The 26,940-nt window shown below is 44.1% G+C and overlaps 1 protein-coding gene across 3 annotated transcripts in view; it reads right to left on the bottom strand.

Moving 5' to 3' along the window:
- The window catches only part of FRYL (FRY like transcription coactivator), a 164,052-nt gene that overhangs the window by 122,676 nt on the left and 14,436 nt on the right, over positions 1 to 26,940 (bottom strand). Inside the window, exon 1 of one of the 3 annotated variants that reach the window (XM_054163553.1) lies at positions 25,284 to 25,414. The exons of the other annotated variants lie outside the window; for them this stretch is intronic. Coding sequence (XP_054019528.1) covers positions 25,284 to 25,359 — 76 coding nt within the window. The 5' untranslated portion in view covers positions 25,360 to 25,414. Of the gene's footprint in view, positions 1 to 25,283; positions 25,415 to 26,940 lie in introns of those variants that run through there. 3 annotated transcript variants of the gene reach the window in all.

Below are 26,940 nucleotides of genomic sequence, written 5' to 3'. Positions count from 1 at the left end.
AGCTGAAATTTACTTTCAGTTGCTACTCTTCCTCAGGAAAATTTCTGTTAGGTATTTTCCTTCTTTTGAGATACCTGAAAATAAAGTTATTTTATGCTTTTAAAATGAGGTATGCCACTATAAAATACAGATACTCAACACACTTATCAGAGGGCCTCCAAAGTTTGCATCAAGCAGACCACACTCTTGGTTGCTATTTTTAAGTTCATTGCTAAGGGATTAAGTAGTTTGACACAGTTTAGATTCAATATTCACCTTTAAGATCACGCAGATTTTACCTTCCCTGTGGTATCAGTTGCATGCCTGACTAACAGAAGAAAGACTGAGGATGTTATCCATGTGGTTACTTAAAGGAATTTTCTTTCAGTGCCTTGGTCTCCTGTTCTAATAAACATCTACAACATTTCATCCTACTTCAGAGAAGCCATATTAACACACATGGAAATATATCTGCAACAACTGTGCTTCATAGCATCAAATCTTCAGTTATTTTACCAAAGTAATTATTCTTTTTCCCTAATAAGGATGTCAATGCTCATAATGCCATGGCAGGGGGGTTGGAACTAGATGATCCTGGAGGTCCCTTCCAACCCTAACAATTCTATGACTGTATGATTCTTTCATAATAGATGGCAACCTATCCAGTGTCATCCCAACAGTCATGAATAGAACCAAAAAGTTAAATCTAGGTTTTCTATGTCAGAGACCAGCAGACAATTTCTGCCTGTAATTATTTCACAATTCTGCAGTTATAGAATAGAATAGAATAGAATAGAATAGAATAGAATAGAATAGAATAGAATAGAATAGAATAGAATAGACCAGACCAGACCAATCTCCCAACACCATCTAATCAACTAAACCATGGCACCAAGTGCCTCATCCAGGCTCTTCTTAAACACCTCCAGTGATGGTGATTCCCTGGTCAGCACATTCCAATGGCCAATCTCTCTTTCTGGGAAGAATTTCTTGCTAACATCCAGTCTGAACCTCCCCTGGCACAGCTTGAGACGGTGTGCTCTTGTTCTGTCACAGGTTGCCTGGGAGAAGAGACCAACCCCCACCTGGCAACAACCTCCCTTCAGGGAGCTGTAGACAGCAATAAGGTCTCCCCTGAGCCTCTTCGCCATTCTAAGCAACCCCAGCTCCCTCAGCCTCTCCTCACAGGGCTGTGCTCCAGACCTCTCCCCAGCTTGGCTGCCCTTCTCTGGACACCTTCCAGCATCTCAACATCTTTCCTAAACTGAGGGGCCCAGAACTGGACACAGGACTCAAGGTGTGGCCTAACCAATGCAGAGTACAGGGGCAGTTGCTGTAGACCATCAGGTTTCTATTGCTTTGAAGTCTCCTTACTCTAATCACTGACAAAAACTTCATGACCTGAATAAATGGTGAATATCATACAAATGTAAAATGCCTTAGGTTGGAAGGGACCTCAAAGATCATCTGCTCCAACCTCCCCACCCTGGGCAGGGACACCTCTCAACCAGACTCAGCTGCTCAAGGCCTCATCCAATCTGGCCTTGAACATCCCCAGGGAGGAGACAGCCACAACCTCCCTGGGCAACCTATTCCAGAGTCTCACCTCTCTTGTACTGAAGAACTTCTTCCTAAGATCCAGTGTAAACCTACTCTCTCCCTCAGCTTCAAACCATTCCCCCTTGTCCTACTGCTGGACAGCCAGATGAAAAGTCCCTCTGCAGCCTTCCTGTAGGATCCCTTCAGGTACTTGAAGGTAGCTCCAAGGTCCCCCCAGTCTTCTTGTCTCCAGGCTGAACACTCCCAGCTCCCTCAGCCTATCCTCACAGCAGGTGTTCCAGCCCTTTGTGGCCTCCTCTGGACTCTCTCCAACAGCTCTGTGACCTTCTTACAATGTCCTTCTTATGGTATCTTTATGAAGACAACAGAGTTTAAGATACACTGCTCTAAGAACAGATGCACATTCCAAACCTTAGTCTCCAGTCTAAAGGCAAATAAAGAGAAGAACCATCCTTTACCTAAACCTCTTGGATTTGCTTTTCAGAGCAGCAATGAGAGGATGGAGCTGCAGCTCAGTTAAGCAGCAGGTTTACCTGGGTTACTGAAGCTTGTGACAGCACAGCAGACCAGCCTGATCTACTTCCAAACTATGTACCACTAATGCATGGAGCCTGTCTGTGGCTTGGATTGATGACTGCCTCCCTAGCTCTGGCTGTACTGGATCCCAGCTGATCTCACACACAGTCAGCACTGCTGTGCACGTGGCTCCGGCTGGTTCCTTGACTCACCAGCGTCACTCAAGTGCTGGAGTCAGCAGCCTCTCTCTGCAGGGATGGTAGAGATTGCTGCATTACACTGCACTGATCCAGAGGTCTCCATTTCTTTCACTAACACTCATTAACCAGTAAAATTTCATTTTAAACTGTCCTAGCAGACTGAAATAAAAGAGAAGACATTGCTAACCTGCAAAATGTCCTTAGGTGTTTCTCTTAACCACTTCTAGCTAAATGCTATTCCCATTTTTACAGTGATGCATAATATTGTCAAAAAAGGGTCTTGGAAGGACTGAGATAATGAGTTTCTGCTAGATGCAATTTTTGAGGCACCAAATAAAATTATTATTCTTGATACTGGCATGAAAACCTGACTGTGAAGGGAGAGGCACAGCAGCCTCCTGACTGCACAGTCATGGCACTTTACAAGGAAACATAAAATAGTATGAATAAAATTCACAGTGGAATTACATATTCACAGAATGGCTTAGGTTGGAAGGGACTTCAGAGATCATCTGCTCCAACCTCCCCACTATAGGCAGGGACACCTCCCAAACTAGACTCAGTTGCTCAAGGCCTCATCCAACCTGGCCTTGAACATCCCCAGGGAGGAGGCAGTCACAACTTCTGGGCAGCCTATTCCAGAGTCTCACCACCCTCCTAGTGAAGAACTTCTTCTTAAGATCCAGTCTAACTCTACTCTCCCTCAGCTTCAAACCATTCCCCCTCATCCTATTGCTGGACACCCTTAGGAAAAGTCCCTCTGCAGCCTTCTTGTAGAACACTTTCTGGTACTGGAAGGCAGCTCTAAAGCCCTTCCCAGAGCCCTCTCCTCTTCAGGCTGAACAACCCCAGCTCCCTCAGCCTATCCTCCCAGTAGAGTTGTTGCAGCCCTTGGATCATCTTTGTGGCCTCCTCTAGGTGTTTGCTTTATGTTACACACACCTACTGATTGGTAACATCACCAATATAAACACAGTGGTTGAAAGTGAAATCAGTCCAAATTCATATACATGACCAAGAAAACAACAACAAAATATTTTTGTCTATACTTCTGATGTGTTATTGTGGATACACAGCTCCTGAGGAACAAACATCCTCTTACTTTCAATACAGACTACAGGACTAATCCCTCCAGTGACACGAGGGACGGCACTCTTGCTTTTTTCTCTGCAGTCCACAGGGCATTATCCCTGGGACATGTTTCACACATAGCAAGGCTCCATATATCAAATCACACTACATTAACAGGAGAAGAAGAACTATTATCTCATTAACAAACCACATGAACTAAAAAACCCAGACTGCGAATTCTTACTCTCTTTCACTGATTTTTTTGGTGAATTTAATGAAGAGAACTAAGTAACCAGCAGCAGGAGCTGGTACTTTGGTTGTGCATTTGTGAAAGATCCTGTTAGTAAGATGAATGGATTTATCCACCTGTGAAGCAGACACAGGCTTAGAACTGGTTTAGTTGAGTGTAATGTTCGTAGAGCCAGGTCCAACCTTTCAGTGAGAGGAAGTTGTATGTGTATTGACAACTTCCCCTCCCTGCCTCAACTGGAACTTAGATTTTACTTCTCCAGCAGAAACATTCCCCACAGACATTCAGACTAAGGAGCTTCATAGATGTTCAGGTTACATTTTAGACAAGCTCTGGAACAGAGAAACAGGAATGAATACTGCATCAATAAAAAGAAGATAAACTTACTTCAACAAAATGGCCAAAATGTAAAGGATGCCCTGGGAGGGAATACGGAGAGGAAAGTTTCATGCTTGTATTATGGGAACTGGAACTATGACAGGTGAGCTTCCATTTGGACTCAAATCACCCCACAGAACAAAAACTTCACAGGAATCTTCTGAAGCTTTATCACACGACTCACTTTCCTACCCCCCAGCAAACAGGAACATCCTTTATTTACCAACAGTTGATTCAACTTGGAGAGCAGCTGCCACTTTTCCTCCTTGCAGGTATTCACATGGAGCTTGCTTTGTTTTCAAAGCCTCTGAAAGCACAGAAATCTCTATTTGCTATATTCTCCACCCAAAAAGCACCTTTCTTTTTGTTTGTTTGTTTTACACATTAATGTTCAGATGCCCCTTGAGGAAGTACTGTGAAGAGAACAAGAAATCCTTCCTGCATGGCTGCTTTAATGGCTGAGTGTACTCTAAACAGCAAGTACAGGACTTTATATCTTGTATATCTTCTATTCCCTACTTTATTTGAGCAGTCTCAAAATAAAACAGGCATGTTATTTCTTCCCTGGAACACCAGCAGAGACAAAAAGATAAAACAAATGATGGAGATAAAATCGTGTAAATGATTTTTAAATAGTCCTTTTGCCTGAAATCAGATAAAAGAGAAGAGAGAAACTGGGCTAAGAATTTCCCCAAGGAAATCATAGAATCAACAAGGTTGGAAAAGACCTCAAGGATCATCAAGTCCAACCTATCACCCAACACTTCATGACTACTAAACCATGGCTCCAAGTGCCACGTCCAACCCCCTCTTGAACACCTCCAGGGATGGGGACTCCACCACCTCCCTGGGCAGCACATTCCAACAGCTAACAGTTCTGTGAAGAAATTTCTCCTCACCTCCAGCCTAAACTTCCCCTGGCACAGCTTGAGACTGTGTGCTCTTGTTCTGGTGCTGATTGCCTGGGAGAAGAGACCAACCCCCTCCTGTCTACAACCTCCCTTCAGGTAGTTGTAGAGAGCAATAAGGTCTCCCCTAAGCCTCCTCTTCTCCAGGCTAAACAATCCCAGCTCCCTCAGCCTCTCCTCATAGGGCTTGTGCTTGAGGCCTCTCACCAGCCTCATGGCTTTGCCAATTCTTGAACAAGGACCATGCTAGTCATTCCATACACAGGTGAGAAGCTGCAATCCCCAAAACACTTCTTTCTAAACCTCTTTCATAGCTGGAAAGCAGCATCACCACTGAATTTCAAAATACAAGTTTAAGGGTTTATCTTTGAGTAAAGCTTTCTTTTGGGTTAAAATAACCCCAAAATAATTTTAACCCCCCCCCAAAGATCACAGCAATCATTACAAATTGTCAGCAGAGTAATATAGAATATATATATAAAATAACATAGACAACCTGCTTCTGTGTGGAATTGGGGTTGAACAGGACAAACAACATCCACGTGCCTCATAAATTCACTTACATCAGGCAGCTGTGGATTTTGTACGTACAGAAGTTAGAAAACACCAAACTTTTATCCAGAAATCTAATGGTTGAAAAAGAGGTCAGATCTGACAGCCAGGGCAGTGTCAAGACATCCAGGGCAACCACTCAGAGGCTATTAATTGTTGCTGGGCTCACTCTGTCCATCAACACTTGGACCTTCAGTTGCAAAGGTATTTGCTGGAGCCTGTTCCAGAGTCTCACCACCCTTGTACTGAAGAACTTTTAAACCTTCATTGCCTCAGCTTAAAACCATTCCCCCTTGTCCTATTGCTAGACACTCTTAGGAAAAGTCTCTCTCCAGCTTTCCTATAGGAAATATCTTCAGGTATTGGAAGGTTTAGTCATGAGGTCTGTGGTGGCAGGTTGGACTTAAGGATCTATGAGGTGTCTTCCAACCTTGGTGATTCTGTGAAGGCAGCTCTAAGGTTCCCCTGAAGTCTTCTCTTCTCCAGGCTGAACACCCCCAGCTCCCTCAGCCTATCCTCACAGCAGAGCTGCTCCAGCCCTCGGATCTTCTTTGCATCCCTCCTCTGGACTCAACTCCAACAGCTCTGTGTCCTTCTCATGCTGGGGACACCAGAACTGGAGGCAGTATTTGAGGTGGGGTCTCACAAGAGCAGAGTGAATCATAGAATCATTAAGAGTTGAAAGGACCTCAAGGATCAATCTAATTCCAACCCCTCTCTTGAACAGCTAGCATGAGATGGCAGTGCAGAATGTGCCATCTGAGGTACAAGTAATTACTTCTGCAAACAAGACATTTAAAATGTTAAAAAAACAAAACAGTAAGTTGCATTTAAGACCAGTTTTACAGATTTACATGTAAAAAAAATCCTTAACAACCTAACAGCTCAGGGCATAAACGGGGAATGCTGGCTGAAATCTGTAAGCATAGGCTAAAAGTAAACTCATTTTGAGAGCCACTTTACAGATCCTTCTATGGTAGGCCTTGCATGGAGGTTATAATCAGACAGGAAAAAAATAAGATAAAATAAAGAAATTAAGAAATAATTGTGACAGCACAAGATGCCAAAAGCCCAAACCACGCACACTGGAAAACAACGTGATTAGGCACAGAAACTGGAGGGGGAAGAGGAAATCAGTTTGAACTCAATTGTCTCAAGTCCTGTCCAGTCATTCCTGATTATGGCATGACACCAGGAAATCCTGACCATTAAAATGTCAGACCATTAAAAACTGCAGTTTATGTAAGTTCTTTTCTGGAACAACTGCCAGCACAGAAAACCTCTTCGGAGAAACCATTTTAATTAAGAATATTCTTTTGGAATTCACAGAAAACTTCACCTAGACATAAAATTAATTTAATAGCATACTCCCAAACTGCTGATGTATTTAACAGGCTTTGCTTCACTGTCAGAAAGCTCTTCTCATGCAAGATCAGCTTAAAGGAATGTAAAGGATACATTTATTTCATCTGTCCATAATCTAGAACACAATCCATCACACAGGGAAGCAGGACAATGGCAAGAATGCAAAGGTTCAGGGCTGTAAGTTAAATTCTTAATGGTAATTTTCCTACTGTCCTCAAGTTTTATACAACTGTAGCTTTCAATTCAATTGAAAGCTGTAGCTACAAGAAAGCTAGTTAAGAGTTCCCACATGAATTACTTTCCCTACCATGATGTTAAGCTTCTCTAGCATTTCAAGTCCTACCTTCAGTGATGATGCAACCCACAGAAGCAATTCTATTCCAGTATGATTAAATTGAAGAAGGGGGAAAAAAAGCTTACACTACTAATTTTAAGGAGCAAGAGCTGATGCTTATTTTAACTAATCATTATTTAAAATTATTGCTGCAAGAGGAGCAAAGATGGCAGCTTCCTTTTGAACATGGAGAACATGGATAGAATAGCATAACTTTGGCTTGCTGTGTTAGTTCACAATATGTTAGGGGTTGGAAGGGACCCAAAGAGATCCTCAAATCCAACCCCCCTGCCAGAGCGGGACCAGACAACCCAGCTCAGGTCACAGAGGAACATATCCATTGCTCCTTGTCCTATCACAGGGCACAAGTGAGCAGAGCCTGTCCCCTCCCTCCTGACCCCCAGCCCTCAGATATTTAGAAACATTTATTAAATCCCCTCTCAGTCTTCTCTTTTCCAGACTAAAAAGCCCCAGGTCCCTCAGCCTCTCCTCACAGGGCAGTGCTCCAGTCCCCTAATCATCCTTGCAGCCCTCCACTGGACCCTCTCCAGCAGATCCCTGTCCCTCTTGAACTGGGGAGCCCAAAACTCAACGCAGTACTCAAGATGAGGTCTCACCTCCTGTCCTTATGAAAACGTCAAGCAAACCACCACAAAGCCTGAGCTAGTGGTATTCCCTGGCTTTCAAGGGGACCTGTAAACTCAGCCTTATCACCACAGCAGTCATGGCTATCATGCTTTTAGATACTACCATGCCCTCATATAAAAGCCAAGAGGCCCTAACCTGTGAAAGCACCACACATCTTTCCTTCAGCTCTAACTGCTGGAACCAGGAGGACAACTGGGAGGAGCTCAGCTCAGATGTCTTACTCGTCTGGCATCAATTCCAATGATTCGTGCCATCGATTTTATCTCTAAACACAAACAATTACACAATTACAGCTTCCTCTGACGATGGAAAAGCTCAAACTGCTGACACCATCCTGTGGCTCTCTGCCTGGCTGCAGCATTGACCCTAACCCTGTCAATGATGACCCCAAATTACAGTATCCATTTGAGCCTAGCAGGTATGCACAATCCTATCACCTGGATCAATGTTTTCCAGCATGCCATTAGCAGCCTCTTGGTTTGTGTGGCTCTTCTGAAGATGCTTCCACATAAGCAAATTTAAGCTTGCTCAGGGCAGTTTGGTTTCTCTTCATTTCCTCTCTCAGCTGATGAGAGGCTGTTGGGAGAGCCACGGAATGATGTTCAGCTCAAGTGACAGGTAAGCCTGTGGGCAAACTTGTGTGCACACTTTCCCCCTGCTTAGAGTGGGAAGTGTGCCCTGCTCAGCCATGGGGGTGGAAGAAGAGGGGCAGAGAACACAACATTTACAACTAACAGAACTCCACTTCTTCCTTTCTGGGTTATCAAATTAAAGGCTGCACCAGGCTGATGCTCTGACTCCTGTGTCAAATGTGAGCTAACAAAGGCAATAAAATTATATCAACGCTTGGCTAAGTGATGGTAAAAGCATAAGGAAGGTAAAGGCTCAAATGGGAAGATAGGCTGGTCAAGCCTGGGGACTACAAGAGCAGAAAGAGAATGAAAAAGAGAATTATATTTGATAGTATTCATTCCAGATTTCCATTTACTCTTCTGGCAAGCTAAGGAAGTTAAGAAATGATGACAGTGAACTTACCCTCAATAACTCCAAGACTCTGTTTCTATGGTATGCAACTTACACAAAGAGAAAGAAAAGCACAAACTAAACCTTTCAGAATGAATACCTAAAAACCCTCAAACTAAGGCAAGGATGCAGCAAAGGAATACACTGACACATGGGCTGCACAGACAATTTGCCACTGCAAGTGACAAAGTTTCCTTTCAATATATTAACAAATACAAGCACACCACACACACACACCAAACCCAGCAGCAAAGCTTTAGCGATGATAAATACCTTCTCTCATCTTTCCTAATCCACATTTCTCTGGAAAAACAAAACTCCACATGTTTAGTTTGCAGAATTAAGGACACAAAAAAAACCCTACTGATGCACTGTATTGGAAGGGGGGGAAACAAAAAATCAAAATGCTCAACAAATTTCCATTTGATATTTCCAGTGTCAGAAGCCAGCAGCTTGTCTCACTGAGCACAGCCCAAGGTAGTTTGGATAAACCCTCACACACTGCCTCCTTATGCTCTTCTTGTGAGAAGAGGACAATTCCAGCTCTCTGCAGAAAGAGGAAAAGACTTTCCCTCATTATCCTCATTATGCTCATTATCCTCAATTATCCTCATTAATGTCAAACTGATACCTTTCCTGAATAAATGCAAAAAAAACCCCATAATAATAATAATAATGAATACTGTCAGCTTTGCTGTAAAAAGCTATTTTGGAAAAGGACTCTGCAGCATCAATTATAAAGTAACCAATAACTTCAAATCATGTATCATTAAAAACAAAAATAGAATAGAATAAACCAGGTTGGAAGAGACCTTCAAGATCATCGTGTCCAACCTATCATCCAACACCACCTAATCAACTAACCCATGGCACCAAGCACCCCGTCAAGTCTCCTCCTGAACACCTCCAGTGATGGTGACTCCACCACCTCCTCAGGCAGCCCATTCCAATGGGCAATCACTCTCTCTGTGTAAAACTTCCTCCTAACCTCCAGCCTAAACCTCCCCTGGCACAGCCTGAGACTGTGTCCTCTTGTTCCGGTACTGGCTGCCTGGGAGAAGAGACCAACATCCACCTGTCCACAACCTCCCTTCAGGTAGTTGTAGAGAACAATAAGGTCACCCCTGAGTCTCCCCTTCTCCAGGCTAAGCAACCCCAGCTCCCTCAGCCTCTCCTCATAGGGCTGTGTTCCAAGCCCCTCCCCAGCTTTGTTGCCCTTCTCTGGACTCGTTCCAGCAAGTCAACCTCCTTCCTAAACTGAGGGGCCCAGAACTGGACACAGGACTCGAGGTGCAGCCTAACCAGTGCAGTGTACAGGGGCAGAATGACCTCCCTGCTCCTGCTGGCCACACTGTTCCTGATGCAGGCCAGGATGCCATTGGCCCTCTTGGCTGCCTGGGCACACTGCAGGCTCATGTTCAGCCTACCATTGACCAGCACCCCCAGGTCCCTCTCTGCCTGGCCGCTCTCCAGCCACTCTGACCCCAGCCTGCAGCTCTGCATGGGGATGTAAATAAGCTAGATTAAAAAAATTTATCTATAAAGAAGCCACATGCATTTCTTTGAATAGGGATATTCTTCGGATCCATAAATACTTGCATATGTATTTGGATTTCTTTGGCTATTCTTTGAATATCCATAGAAATGTATTAATATTTCAGATGAAAAATATTCCTACAAGTTAAAGCTCACAAAGATTGCACCAGCCTGGACTGAGGCCATTGACAGACCATCTCCACCTCTTTGGAGGGAACTGCCTGGTGAAGCAGTCAGAAATGCTGCAATAGTATGGTTAGAAACAGTGTTAAGATTAACGTTAAATGTTAAGATATACACAAGGATTAACAAAAAAAAAGAGAATAACCAAATCAAGAGCCCTGGAATATGCTCAAAGCAGACAAAAATCAGGGTTAGAATAAGTCTCAGGCACTAAGTATCAATTTCAGGAAAGAACAACTGTTCTGTGCTCTGATTCTGCCAGTTTTGCCTAGTAATCCTCCATATGAATGCACCAGCTTAAAAGGGAAATAAACCTCTGAAGGCTAACTCAATCTGTCACATTTAACACACACAAGGTGAGGAGGGAATTAAGTAAATAAAGTAACAAAATTAGCATTTTACAGAAGCAGATTCTTACAGTCAGATTGCTGAGGAGCCAAAACAAAGCAGCAAAACTTGGTATCTTTTTTTTTCACATCTAGGCAGCTACCTAAATTTAAGTGAGAAAACCCCAAACAAACCAAACCCCGAACAACTAACAGCAAGAAAAAAACCACAACCAAGCAACTCAGGAAGAAGTATTCCAAACTTTATTCACAAACTTTCAACTCTTTGGCATTTTATTGTGCTACTCAAAGATTTTAGGGCATTGTACAAGATTGCAAACACATTATTTTTCCCTTCCTTTTTATTATATTTTTCTCCCCCTTTTATTTTTTGGTTGCTGTTGTCTAGAGTTTGGTTTTGCTAAACAGTCACAATTACTTTGTAAAAAGGATGTAGTCTACCTGGACCTCAGCAAGGCCTTTGACACTGTCCCCCATAGCAAACTCCTGGCCAAGCTGTCAGCCCATGGCTTGTACAGGAGCACTCTGAGCTGGGCTAGGAACTGGCTGGAGGGCTGAGCCCAGAGAGTGGTGGTGAATGGTGCCACATCCAGCTGGCGGCCAGTCATGAGTGGTGTCCCCCAGGGATCAGTGCTGGGCCCCATCCTGCTCAGTATCTTTACTGATGATCTGAATGAGGGGATTGAGTCCATCATCAGTAAATTTGCAGCTGGCACCAAGCTGGGGGAAGGAGTTGATCTGTTAGAGGGTAGGAGAGCTCTGCAGAGGGATCTCCACAGGCTGGACAGATGGGCAGAGGCCAAGGGCATGAGATGGAACACATCTAAGTGCCAGGTTCTGCACACTGGCCACAGCAACCCCATGCAGAGCTACAGGCTGGGGTCAGAGTGGCTGGAGAGCAGCCAGGCAGAAAGGGACCTGGGGGTACTGGTTGACAGTAGGCTGAACATGAGCTAGTAGGGTGCCCATCAGGCCAAGAAGGCCAATGGCATCCTGGCCTGCATCAGGAGCAGTGTGGCCAGCAGGAACAGGGAGGTCATTCTGCCTTGCACTCAGCACTGGTTAGGCCACACCTTGAGTCCTGTGTCCAGTTCTGGGCCCCTCAGTTTAGGAAAGATGTTGAGATGCTGGAAGGTGTCCAGAGAAGGGCAACAAAGCTGGGGAGGGGTCTGGAGCACAGCCCTGTGAGGAGAGGCTGAGGGAGCTGGGGTTGCTTAGCCTGGAGAAGAGGAGGCTCAGGGGAGACCTTATTGCTCTCTCCAACACCCTGAAGGGAGGTTGTAGCCAGGTGGGGGTTGGTCTCTTCTGCCAGGCAACCAGCACCAAAACAAGAAGACACAGTCTCAAGCTGTGCCAGGGAAGGTTTAGGCTGGATGTTAGGAAGAAATTCTTCCCAGCAAGAGAGATTGGCCATTGGAATGTGCTGCCCAGGGAGGTGGTGGAGTCACCATCCCTGGAAGTGGTTTAAAAAGACACTGGATGGGGCAGTTGGTGCCATGGTTTAGTTGATTAGATGGTGTTGGGTGATTGGTTGGACTCAATGATCTCGAAGGTCTTTTCCAGCCTGGTTAACTCTGTGATCTCTCTGTGTATTTTTCTGTGATATTTGAGGGGGGGTTTGGAATCACTACTTGGAGATATTCAAAGTGAGGCACAACAAGCATCTGGGCAACCTGACCCAGTGGAGGATGCTCCTGTTGACTGCAGGGGGGCTGGATTAGATGACCTTTGGAGGTCCCTTCCAACCCAGACCATTCTATGACACTGATGTGAGAAAAGGAGAAGAGAGACAGTCTGAAATTTGTATGAAGTTTATCAAACTTAACTAGCTACAATTTTTCAATTAGAAAATGGCTTTACATCATTACAAGAGGATGTCCCTGCTCACTGCAGAGGGAGCTGGATTAGATGACCTTTGGAGGTCCCTTCCACCACAAAGCACTCTATGATTCTATGAACCAACCAACCAACCAAATCGAACAACCTAAGCGTATCTGAACATATTCCCTAAAGAAAAGTTTTCTGCCCTGCCCTGAGAAGATCTGCTCTTCTGAAAGTTCAGCTCTGATTGGTGTCACTTCCCAGTACATCAAACTGAAGAGTTAGGACATAGGAGAGGTTGATTCTTTTTCAGGTAGAGCATACATTTCCTTCTGATGGCACACACATCTTACAAGGTGGCTGTGTATTCTCTGATTCTAAATCAGGTGTAGCTGTTTGTTTTTCTGTTTACCACTGTACTTACAAGACACATCCTTTCAATCAGCAAACTCTACAGAAAAACAGCAGTGTCAGCTGCGGAGCTGCTGATGGCCTGAGATGCCTATTTTCATTTTTGTTTCTTGGGGAAAAACTTCAGTGGATGTGAAAATTCACAGAAGACTCAGGATTGCTCACTAGCTTGCTTATTCAAATTTATTTTGCTTCTGTGGTTAGTGTGGTAAACTGTATTTGAAGTCTCTCCTCAGCACATTTCAAGCCTTTTAACAGCATAAGGCAGTGCTGAGTTGATGTGAAGCCTCAGCTAACAATAGTTTTTTGTAAGTAAGCATGAGACATTTGTATTTCTAACCAGACCTCCCAGAGGAATTGATCTATGCTAACTGCAAATGAAAGTAAACTAAAACTAAACTCCCTAGAAAGACACAGCACAGCCTTCAGGGCTTTGAGTCTTCAGAGAAAGTGCAAGGGCACAACACAAATCTGGCAAAAAAGAATCTCAGGTAGTATGCAGACATAGCCAGCACTCCAACTGGACCTCCCTAAGAGGACAATACCAAGTGCCATGCAGTGCTATTCTTAGCCACCATAAACACACTGAGCTTTCAGAGTTACCAGCTTTTTTGTCAGACTATTCAGCTCTGAAATAAAAATAGGCTATCATATGCTTGTCCATGGCACTCTGAAATAAATGGCTAAATTGCTCATTTAGAAGATTTAAGCTGCATGTACTGCAAGTCAATGGAAAAAGAAAAGGCTTTTTTTCTCCTACCTTCTTCAGCTCTCATTTTAAGTTTAAATCTAAAGCCTAATTTCCTTCAGAAAGCAGTGTGCTTTCTCCATGAGCACCTTTATCTGGTTTCAGTACATTCTCCTAAGCTCTCAAAAGCACTGGAGAGCACTGCAACTGAGAGGCTTAGACTAGCATGTATGGGAAGGTCTGGCTGTGGAGGCAGCAGGGGACATACTATTACCAAAACTGTTTTTTACAGGTTGCCCAACTACTCCCACTCAGCTTTGAAAACCTGAGCTTGGTCTCCTCAAGGTTTTGGACCTCAAGCTTCCCCACTGTATCAAAGTTACATAAGCAAAATCCGTATGTATCCTCCAAACCCATTACCTCATTCTACAGTAAAAAATAAACACAGGTGAGATTATCAACTGAGCAACTGAACAGGAGCAGAGTAGGGAAGTAGTCTGTCCATGTTGGGACTCTGCAGTGACTACAGAGCTCAGTTGAAGGTTAGGGCCTCCAAACAGGGAACACTCTGGACCTGACACCTGGAAGAAGACCAAATGCAAACCATGAAGCAGTAATGAGCTCTGGCCTCTGCTGAGTTATGCTCTCAGCCAGTGACCTAGAAATCTGAGTTTCACATCCAGAGCTCATCACTCATCTTTTCACTGATGACGTGGTATTGAAGTTCATATGGTCACATATGGACCATAAAGCACAGAGCTGTTTTAATTGCACTATAAGTCTACTTCCCTTCTGACTTGACTGTAAGTTTGCTAGACCCACAGAACAAGAAGATTATGGTTTTCTTCCTCTGCAGATGGAGAACAGGGTGCAGTCTAACCATCCATGTGCTGCTGCTCCACAGCCACAACTCGAGGGGAGGGGCAGTGCTTAATCTCCAGAAACGTGTTAACAATAGCCTGCTAAAGCAGCTGCACTTGGCAAGAAGCACAAGGCATGAAAAGAGGGGAAATTCAAGAGAAATCTACCCGTTTTTTACCTAACTGTAGATGCTGATGAAAACTTCTGACTTTTCATGAGGGTCTGCACATGTAACCATCTGCAAGTTAGCAGGGTTAGAAATATCCTGTCCCTCCCTCACAAGACACAGGCAAGCACGCACCAGGTAAGACACAGGCAAAGCACACATCAACAGTGCCATTAACTCACAAGGTTAACTCAGGCCTAGCCTACAGCTTCTGGTAGCAGTCAGCAGGAATGGAAGACTGAGGCTCTTGAGAATTAAAACCCTGCAGGAAAATTTCTGGCAAGACAGCATAGCTTCTGCATTTTCACAGGTCTCTGTCAACTCTCCCAGTCCCCAAACTGCTAAAACTACCCAAAATCTGCAATCACTTTTTGGCAGTCAGTCTTCATAACCTCAGTCTTAAAGCTGCAAATATAAATCAAACCCAAATAATTCCCCAGGACCTGACACCATTTTTCTCAGCACCATTAATGTAAATGGTCTTAGCAGAAGTAAGGAAGTACAGAAGAGATATGAAGCATTGAGAAAGAACTACAAAAGGCAAGAATATACCTAATAAACCAATATCTAAACTAAAAATTAACTGAGGAATCAATACGTCCTCACTTCAGATCTTCAGAATAAGCACTGCACACAAGTTTTTTTTATTCTGAAAACCTGCATCTCCAGGCCCCATCCCAGGAGATTTTCAAGGTGAAGCTTAACAGGGCTCTGGGCAACCTATCTAGTGAAGGATGTCCCTGCTGACTGCAGAAGGGGTTGGACTGGATGACCTTAAAGGTCCCTTCCAAGCCAGACCATTCTATGAGTCTATGATCCCCAGGAAGAAACCAGCAGTTTGGCACAGCGACATTTTTGTGAGGTTCAACTTCAGCTCAATGTGCTTCAAAAAGTTTCCCTGCCCAGTAGCAGTGTCATTCACATCCTTCACAATGTTTTAGATAGTGAAATCCTACAGGCTTGCTTTCAAAAACACAGAACCAATGTCTGCACCCTGCCCAGGGCCCTCTGAAGCCCTGTCCTGCCCTCCTTTCCCCTCCTCAATTAAACAAGTCATGTTCTTGTTTCCCTTATGCTCTCCAAGATGAGCACTCCAGTTTTCCACTTACAGTAACACCTTCAGGGATGATGTGGCCAAACTATAACTTAGAAATAAGTACCTACAAATTATTCAAACAATCCTTTGAACAGTACTGCAGAGGGAAACTGCTGGTCACCTCTCACCACATTGGTGAAACCTGCTTTTGCTCATGTAGCTTTGCCTACCACGATTCTTTCAGAATGAGTGTTAGACTTCTTTCTTTCCTGTGGAGGATTAATTACAGCTTCAAGCATCCTTTCAAGGGTTTTAAAAAAAGTATTTAAGAGGAAACCTTGACTCCAAAATCTTTTTCATCCATGCACTTCTGCTAGAGTATTTCTAAGTTTTAGGTTCCTCCTTCCTCTTTCCCTGTCCTGTTAATTTCTGAAGAGAGAGGTCCAAGGACAATGATCCCCTGCAAGAACAATGCATGACTCCACCTTAATATCCCCCGATTCTCATGGATTTCTGGCCCCAGGGTCTCAAACAGCCATCTAAATTAAAAAAACTTCCAACTTCTCAGCCAAATCTCAGTGCAACTTGCTTAGCTTCCCCCTTCCCTTGCACTGCTGTCATAAGAATGAAATGTCAGTTGCCAGCCACTCTATTTTTTGTTTCCAGGACAAGACCTCATTTGTAGCTGAAAGAACAGTAAAAATCTGGTATTATTTGGCCCAACTGCCATGTCCTGCTGACACTGGGCACAAACAAGATGTTAGAGGGAAAAAGGAGGCAGGTTTCCACCGAGATGTCAGACATTCAGTTTTCTAAGCCTAACTAAGAGCCACTGAGTTGTTGCTAGCCAGTGACCCTGGCACACCAGCACCCTCTCCCAAGCACCACAGGTCCCAACCTGAAGATCTCAAGTTCCAGTTCAGCAGCCAGAACAAAGGGAGCAAACAGGGTTGATAAATAAAGAAACAAAAGGAAGAAAACCAACAATTCCTAAGGCTTGGTAGTAGCACTGTGAACAACTCTCCAAAATCCATTAATTAGTTAGCATTGATTTGCCAGGGTTTAAGGCACTCATACATCTTTGCAGAGCAGTGTTCTGGTCTGCAGCAGCTGTCCTCAAAAGGAACTTCAAAAAGGAGAGTTGAAAACATCCCCAAATCACATGCCAGCTGTGCCCAATGGGCACAACCAGAGGAGTCAGTCATACCTCCCATGCTATGCTTTCCCAAGATCTCTTTGAGAAATTAATTGCTTCCAGAGCTTGAACTAATTCTGTAGCAAGGAAGCTATAAATACAAACTTATTAAGTAGAAAGTTTTATTTAAGAAGCTGTTTTGGTTTTTTTAAACTCTTAAGTTGTCTTGTTTCTGAGGCTATGTAAATCTGAAGAAGTCTTCTCTCTTCCCTCTGGATTTTCAAATTCTTGATTAAGAGCAGAATGAGACAAGGTAGAGTGAGGAAAACCAATTTATATGCCTGCTTTCTACTACTGTTTTGCAAGAATTATATATTCATTAGTAGTATTTATTCTGCACTGAGTAGAAGCTGTCTGACACATACTGCTTTTTTTTTGTTTGTTCTAAGTACCTACTTAGGGCATCAAGCCTAAAATTGAATTAAAACAATTAAAGAGTCATAAACCATGTAATTGTAATTGCAGCTTGTCAACCTGTTACACAAATCATATTTCAGTAAATTCCCCTGAAATATCTCACAGGAAGTAGTTTCTATCAGATCTACCAATAGGCCCCTTTTTGATTTAGAAAGGCCTTTTGCTCTTGAAATTCACTCTTTAAGTGCACTCTACCTAACAAAACTTAAAAACTCCCTTTGACTGTCATCATTGCTCTTAGTAGACTGAGACAAATGGGACTGTTTACACTGGAGAAGAGAAGGCCAAGAGTGGATCTTATTAAAGCCTATAAATATCTGAGAGATGGGTGTTAAGAGGAAGGGGCCAGGCTCTTTTCAGTGGCACCTGGTAATAGGACAAGGAATAATGGATATAAGCTAGAACATATGAAGCTCCATCTCAGCATGAGGAGAAACTTCACTTTCAGGGTGACATAGCACTGGAGCAGGCTGCAGAGAGGTTGTGAAGTCTTCTCTGGAGACTTTCAAAACCCACCTGGATGCATTCCTGTGTGGACTGCCCTATGTGCTTTGGCAGGGGGGTTGGACCTGATGATCTCTGGAGGTGCCTTCCAACCCCTAATATCATATGAATCTATGAATGAGGAAGAGTTATTCTTTCTATCCAGGGGAAAAACCTGTAGCTACATGCAAACAGGATGTAATACAGCAAACAACAGTTTTGCTCCACAGTGTTCTCAAGTTGGCAGTCACCTTTCTAAATAAATACTGTTTTGTCAGTGATCTCTTACAAGCTATTAAATCTCTGGTGTCTGAACCTTTCCCCTTCAAATACAAAAGCACCAGAGCTAGAGGTTTAAAGAAAGAAAAACAATCAGCAGAAAAAGGGTATTTGATATGGGTTGTTGCAATTGGTTTATCTGGAGCTTTCCTGAAGTCCATGCATAGCATGCAGTTTATGCCAGCCACAGCAGCTGACAGAGTGGTTTGCATTTGGGGCACTTTCTCCTTTCAACAGCATTCTCTTCTACAATTGGAATCATAACAGAATCTAGTTATGGGTTTAGCAAAAAGGATATTGTTCTATCAGAAAGAACACCCCAAAAGAAAGCTCATTCTGGTATATCTCTGATAAATAGTGTATATCCCAATACCTAATGTATTTATTACAATGCAGGCTTCTCATCTAAACATTTGTGAGAAACCCCACACAGGACAATCTGGGAAAAAAAATTCTCCACCTTCCCAAGAAGATTTCTGCTGATGCAAGGATCCAAAGCAGCTCACTAAAAGGATGAGCAAGTACCTGCAGTTGGCAGGTGAAAAGGTGACGGGGCTGCCCCGCTGGGGGCAAAGCTACCACTTTTAGCAAGCGTGACCGAGTTCAGCCACCTTATGAAACTTCCCTTGCCTTGATCCTGCTTACTTGACCCATATCTAATGGAACAGGACTGAAAGTTTGAAAGCTTCAGAACTTCCACTTATATGTAGTGATTATTCGTCAGCTTCAGGCTGGTACATTGGTCTGACTCGTTTGAATGATCTACTTAGAGTCTAGTTGTCTCCTTCCACTCTACATCCATTTGTAGACCTTGTTATTTCAATTCTACCCAGAAAGAAAAGAAAACTAAAAACCTATCTCCTCTTTACATGGAAGATTTTACTACAAAGAATGTTTCTGGCATTTCATTTCATTGGATGTAGGCCAACACATCATATCATAGAATGGTTTGTGTTGGAAGTGACCTCTAAATGTCAGCTAGTCCAACCCCCTCTGCAGTCAACTAGATCAGGTTCCCAAGAGCCCTGTCAAGCCTCACCTTGAATACCTGATGGATATATCAGTAAATGCAGTGACTCATGTGCCCCAAGATGTACTGCTCAAGTGGTCACCCCCGAAGATCACAAAGTTCATCAACAGGAACTAATATGGAGCTTACACTCCAACACCTTTTTTAAAAACTGATAATTAAAAACCAAAACAAAACACCTTTGACATTCACATTTTATTAGGTCATTTACTACTGACAAAAACTTGCTTTTCCCATGCCAACTGGCACGCTGTAGAGAAGCCATCAGAAGCACTATGTCCCTCTACAGCACACAAACTTGTTCTAGCAGCACGGGGATGTGCAAACATTTACTCTCAACATGTACTTATACACATTACCCCCGAAGCCAGAAGTGGGGGAATTGGTAGCTTTTCCACAGAATCACAGCATCACAGAAACATTCAGGTTGGAAAAGACCCTCAGGATCACCAAGTCCAACCGATAACCCTACTCTACAAGGTTCACCCCTGAACCATATCCCCAAGAACCACATCCAAACACACCCAGGGTTGGTGACATAACCACCTCCCTGGGCAGCACATTCCAATGCTTGACCACTCCTTCCCTGAAAAAATGTTTCCTACTGTCCAGTCTAGACCTACCCAGTGGCAGCTTGAGGCCATTCCCTCTCATTCTATCTCTAATTACCTGTGAGAAGAGACCAGCACCAACCTCTCTACAACCTCCTTTCAGGTAGTTGTAGAGAGCAATGAGGTCTCCCCTCAGGCTTCTCTTTTTCAAGCTGAACAGGCCCAGCTTCAAGCTTAACAAATTTGGATTCATCTTTCCTTTAAGGATTTCACTTTTCAGGATGACAAAAACCATTCTGGAAGATCACAAAGAAAGATTGGTATGTTCTCTGCAGACAGTCTACCAACCCTCACAATCTTCTGAAGTCAAGGTTACAGTTTACAAAGCATCCTATAGAAAGACTGAACACATGATTGTTTGGGATGGTTCATGGTACAGAAATGAAGTTACCACCCTACTTAATATTATACTTATTTTAATGACTATTAGTGCTTAAAATAGCACCAAAAATGGTATTTCATGAAAATAAGACTTCTCTTGATTTTTAAGTAGCACCAATTTTGCTACTGGAACATAAAACTGCTATTGAAAGATGTCTGCAAGGTCTCTAGAGCACTGTACTGCTATTGATAAATGCTACCCCACAGGACAGTTTGAGGAAGGGTAATCACAAAACATTTCAGACCAATTTCCACACCACTCCCCCCAGGTTTTCTGTTTCTTTGCAGTTTAACACTTGCTGGGACAACAAGGTGAGATGTATCATACAATGACAATTCCTACATTATTAACAAATTACGCTTTCATTACTTCAAAAAAAAAAGGTATAATCTATTATCAACCTTCAACAACAGAAAGCAAATCTGTCCTTCTGCACAACTGCACACACCCCGCTCCTCACTCCATCTCCTCACAAAGAACAAGACAGGCAACAGAACATTTGTTCTACAGTAGTTGATATGGTCCTTTTTCACAGGACTTCCTGTCATGGCACTGTGAAGTGATCTCACCTGTCTTATTTAAATTACACTTTCATCGCTGTCATCAAACAAAAAACCACAGGATAAATTTGTTCACTACTGTATTATCAGAGCAGAACCTCTCTCAAGAGCCAAAACTTGCTTTCTGGTTGGTAAAGAAGGAAGTCACCTTCAGTCAAGCTAATCCTATGGGAAGGTAAGCAGTTCTTCAACTCCAAGTGCTTTTTCCATTCACGTAACAAATGATTCAGAAGTTTCTGCCAGGCAGCTCCCCAGTTTTCACATGTTGCAGCCATAGCTCCAATAATTCACTTCCTTTCAAAGTTATTCCATTTCTTTCTGATTTTATAACACACTTTCAAAGCACAGGCAGGTAGAGTTCGCTTTCCTGACATGACTTTGTTCCCACAAGTCTTAAGTAACTTTGGAAATCACTGTCACAAACACTTACCAGAAGAGGCCAAGGGCAATGACCAGCAGCCTCATTCTCCTACCCGGTATGAGCTCTTGAAATACATGCATGACTTTTGAGCAGGGCAATGTGAAAACATCTTGTGAATCAGCCCTGAGACTGATTTACCAGAAGAAGGCAGAGACAAGTTCAAGGCCAAAGAAGCACCCACAGGATAGGTGTGCCCTCCCATTTACCAGACACAGCACAACTGCAGCACAGCAACAGAAAGCTGTATGTTTGTTACTGGAAAGACAACAGACGCATTTTTGGTTGGGTTTTTTGTTGTTGTTGGGTTTTGTGGTTGTTTTTGTGTTTTCTTTTAGATTTTTCAGTTATTATCCAAATATAATAATTTATTTCTGCACTGGCCAAGATTATTGTTGCAGTAAATAACAGAGACACAGAAAAGCTTTTAAGAAAGCAGTTATGTGTTGCACTCATGTTTACTGGAAAGCAGTGGCTCCTGACTGGGCTATAAGCCCCAGAAATACATGCATAGGTTTCATAAAAACATAGGTTGTATTGTACAGAAAGGTACTCATCACATAATGGTTTTAATCGTAAAAAGCATTGTGTTTGGGTTTTGAACCCATATATTGCATTACTGAAAGCAATTCCCATGGCATCCAGACCTTCTAAACCTTAAGCAAAGACCAAGTATGAGAGCTTTCAGACACCAATCAACATAAGAAACAGTATTTTTTGCTACAGAATCCAAAACCTCAGAATAATGTTAAACAGCCCATGTATTCAAACTGCAATGGACTAAACAGAATCCATCATTTAGAACAGAAGAGAACAGAATTAACAAGGTTGGAAAAGACCTTTGAGATCATGAAGTTCAACCTATCACCCAACACCATCTCATCAACTAAATCATGGCACCAAGTGCCCCATACAGTCCCTTCCTAAACACCTCCAATGATGGTGACTCCACCACCTCCCTGGGCAGCACATCCCAATGGCCAATCTCTCTTGCTGGGAAGAACCTCTTCCTAACATCCAGCCTAAACCTCCCCTGGCACAGCCTGAGACTGTGTCCTCTTGTTCTGGTGCTGATTGCCTGGCAGAAGGGACCAACCCCCACCTGGCTACAACCTTCCTTCAGGGAGTTGTAGAGAGCAAGGAGGTCACCCCCGAGCCTCCTCTTCTCCAGGCTAAGCAACCCCAGCTCCCTCAGCCTCTCCTCATAGGGCTGTGCTCCAGACCCCTCCCCAGCTTTGTTGCCCTTCTCTGGACACCTTCCAGCATCTCAACATCTTTCTTAAACTGAGGGGCCCAGAACTGGGCACAGGACTCAAGGTGTGGCCTAACCAGTGCTGAGTCCAGAGGCAGAATGACTTCCCTGCTCCTGCTGGCCATGCTATTCCTGATGCCACTGGCCTTCTTGGCCACCTGGGCACACTGCTGGCTCATGTTCAGCCTACTATCAACCAGTACCCCCAGGTCCCTTTCTGCCTGGCCGCTCCCCAGCCACTCTGACCCCAGCCTGTAGCACTGCATTAAGAACATGGTTATGTTATCACAAGTAAGAGTCCTCAAATACTATGGAGCCAAGTAACCTGAAGACAAGCCAGCATAAAACCTCCACTACATCCACAACTACCCTAAGCAAGTAATTCTTAAGCAGGAACGTCCTCACTTCACTGTTGGAGCAAAAGAACATTCCTGACTCCATTTAAAAAGAAGTAATGCCTAAAATTGTTGGCAGAGGCTGTATTCTGAAACTAGGCCATATGAATGTCACTTCATTGTTGTTACTGAAAGAAAAAAGATCAACTACAATAAAACCTTAGCAAGCACTGCAACAACATTATGCCAGCTAAGCAAGCCCTTAACCAGACCCATGGAGCTGTGCTGCCTTCCTGTTCCATACTTAAAGCCTCTCCACAGACGCTTATTTTTACGTACGTGGAGATGCACGCACACATTTCCCCTCCTCTGCTGACATTCTTCAGCACCCAAAATTCTGAAATTATCACATAAACCACAAAAAGTTGCATTTGCATTAAAAAAAAAAACAAAAAACAAACAAACAAAATAACCCAAAAAAAAACAACCACCAGGAAAACACAGGAAAACCTTTCTCAAGGGACTTAGCACATGAACATTGACTGAATTCCCAAACATACTCCACATAGCCGCTGTGCCATTCCTTGCTCTGCACATACTGCACCACTCGACTGGAAAACATTGCAGGAGAAAAGCAACTGGCTTGTCCACTTCAGCTGAATTCACTGAGCTACCCATGCGAACTGCAATACTTACAGCCAGAACAGGCTGCGTGGAGAGGTTTGCTCCTGGCTGGAGTGCAGAGTGGAAAGCCATCAGGATGCGACTCTCGCAGGCTCCCAGAGCAGACATGCAGCTATGCTGTCATCATGGCCATTTTCACACATGGAGGAAGGGCAATCGTGGGGGAAAGTGCAATAAACCCCAGCTATCTCACCAGCGTGCAGAGAAAATTTATTTGCTGGTAGAAGACCCAAGTGCCACTTCCTGACGAAAGAGTCAGGAAGATCTTCCTCCGCTGTGCTTACATAACAGAGGACATAAAGGAGAAAACCCAGCAGCATATAGAATTCTGCTCTTCGTGGATAACCGGTTTTATTATTATTGCTCTCTATCTTGTTACAGATAAGAGTTATCTCATCTGGATTCTACAATCATCTCTTTATCTATACAGCAAAGGTTTCTCTAGTTGTAGACCAAATTTACTGTAACCGAATGTATCCTACGGTTTGATTTGGAAACAATATCCATTAATAAAATCAACTGTGAGGATTTTTAATCATTTTCAGTGGACACTATCAGCTTCTACTCTAAAACATCAGAAAACCTCTTCCGGTTATCTTTATTTCAACAAGACCATTATCAGGTACAGATACTAGGTATAATTTGGAACAGATACAGTTAATCTGCAAGATACAAACTGAATGAAGTGAAAGGCAAAACCTGCAAGGAAGCCTGTTTTGAAATACTCATTGCTTTTATGTAGCAGCCACAAGTCTAGAAGTTAGTGCTCCAAAGCACGAATTACAGCACTTAGTGCAAAAAAAGCAAGCAGCTTTTAGGACAAGCCAAGTACCTGCATACTTCCCTAGCACTGATTAACAAACACACTGTACAATAAATAACTTGCTCCCAGTTCCTTTAATTAAAACCATCAGGTGAAACAAACAGTGCTGTATCAGGGTAAAAATCCAAAAGGAGTTATTTTGATGAGATGTTTAGGGACTGCAAACTGTGCATCCCAAACTGTGCACCTCCAACAGCAATCAGTAAAACGTAGCTTGGAGCCAAAATACCAAGCACCTCCTACTTTTGACTTTAATTTTTACAGATACAAGAAACTCAGGATGTGTGAAACAAGTGACGTAGAATGACGTCACCTTAATCATCTCCTGGCACCCTGTCAGTGAGATGCTGGGCTTACAGCAGCAGAGCCTGCACACAGGACACAGCAGCTCCCAGACCCAGACCCCGCATTGAAGCATGTGTGATGGGGTGAGCTGAGGACAGACTGGTTCTCTTCAGCACCAGCAGCATCCTTGCCTTCCTTGCTGGTTCAATTAAGACAAGAAATTCTTCCAAAAACTCTAGACCCAGGCCATCGAAAAGTCATAAAGAGGGCACATCTGCAGGGATAACAATGGGTTTGAGGAACAAAAATAACGCCTCCTGGAAAATATTCAGGGTGATCATGACTGTTTCGCTTCAAAGGATCATTTAGAGCTTGACAGAATTAAGCCACAGTGCCAGCATCTGATAACTCTGCAGAGACGAGCATCCACTTGTCACCTCTCTCCGACAGCCAAGGGTGCAAAGAACTTCAGCAGTTCTGCAGCCTACGAGAATTATCATCTGTGTATTTTCACCAGGACAACTGGGAAGCAGGGAGCACACTTTGCTCGCCTCTCGCAGCAGCTAAGCCCAAGTTGCCCCAGCACAGAGGACCACTCCAGCCCCGGGTTTAAACTGGAATTTTGCAGCGCAGCATTGCAAAGCCCCCAAAATAAATAAACCTGTGCCTGAGGCCGCCAGCCAGCCGCACACTCACCGCCGCTGCTGCTCCACGATTTCAGCAGAGACTTGATGTTAATTTCGAAGAAGAGGGAATCCTGTAGGCTCAGCATGGTGCCGGGGCAACGGCGGAACCGCCACCGCCACCGGGTCCGGCGCCGGCAGGAGCAGCGCGACGGCGCCCGCGCCGCTGCCGCGCGGCCTCCCGGTGACGCAGGGCCCGGGGGCGGGCGGGCGGCGGGCCCGGGGGCGGGCGGTGCTCTGCACGGCGCCCGAAGCGCGGTCAGGCCTCCCGCGCTACCAGATCAGCAAAATTACGGGAGCAAATATCTCCCGTGTGTGAAAAACGCGGGCACGGCGCAGGGCCGGGAGGGCACAGGCGGGATTCCCGGGACTTCACAACGCAGCTTTGACATCTCCCAGTGCGGTCTTGCCTTCGGGACCAGCCCAAAGGCTGTGAGGGAAACTCGTAACTGGGGGGTTTGAGGATTCCTACCGATGCGATCCCAACAGACTGAGCGAGTCGGGACTATTCGGTCTGGAGAAGAGAGGGCTCCCAGGAGACCTAATTGTGGCCTTCCACTCTCTGAAGGGGGCTACAAGAAAGCTGGGGAGGGACTTTTTAGGGTGTCAGGGAGTGATAGGACTGGGGGGGATGGAGCAAAACTAGAAGTGGGTAGACTCAGATTGGATGTTAGGAAGAAGTTCTTCCCCAGGAGGGTGGTGAGAGACTGGCACAGGTTGCCCAGGGAGGTGGTGGCAGCCTCATGCCTGGAGGTTTTGAAGGCCAGGCTGGACGCGGTTGTGAGCAACCTGCTGTAGTGTGAGGTGTCCCTGCCCCTGCAGGGGGGTTGGAACCGGGTGATTCTTGAGGTCCCTTCCAACCCTGACAATTCTATGGCTCCCCCCATTCTTCCAGGATAAACAAAGACTCAACACCCTTTGCACCTTCCAGCACTGGGTGAAGCAGCAGCCCAGGGTCAGCTTCAGGCATTCATTGTCTTTACACTAGGCAGAAACACATCTCAAAGTGCCTCAAGATTTCATGACAAATCTCATAGCTTTCAGAAAGATTTCTGTATACTGACAGGAAGAAACAATATGGAGAAAATGATGCTCTAGGGTTTTATTCTGTGACTGCCCCCAAACTAGATAAGTAACATTGCCCTCAAGTCAAACACAGACGGGGGAGAAGAGGATGTGAAGTGACTGTGACACCAGCTGCTAACAGTAGCTTCATTAAATCTATTTGAACTGTAACTCGACCCACCTCAGACAGATTAAAAATAATAAATCATCTATAGGTCCAAAGTACACTGATTAATTACATCTGCTTTAAGTTAACATTTAAAAAGACCTATGTGGTTTCAACTAGGAGTAAACTAGCCCTTAGTAAGAACCGATAGCTGTGCCCTCAGGTAAAGCAGAATTAGCTCAAGCTGATGAAAAGATTTAGGCATAGTATAGGGCAAATGTTGTTTGCTTGTGGTGGTTTGGGGTGTGGTGATAGTGTTTTGGGGGTTTTGGTTTTGTTTGTTTGTGGTCTTTTGTGTTTGGAGGCTATTTTGGTTTTTTGATCCACACCCACACAACTCCCCAAAACACAAAATCATTATCAGCATCAGGAAGACAACACAGGAGAGTGAATGTCCACCTAAGTGGTTCTAAAAGACAGGTGTCACGCAGCAGTAGAA

The sequence above is a fragment of the Dryobates pubescens genome, chromosome 1, assembly GCF_014839835.1.
Source record: "Dryobates pubescens isolate bDryPub1 chromosome 1, bDryPub1.pri, whole genome shotgun sequence".
Lineage (NCBI taxonomy): Eukaryota > Metazoa > Chordata > Aves > Piciformes > Picidae > Dryobates > Dryobates pubescens.
Note: the sequence above shows the minus strand (reverse complement) of the source record. Positions and strands in the feature narration are given on the sequence as shown.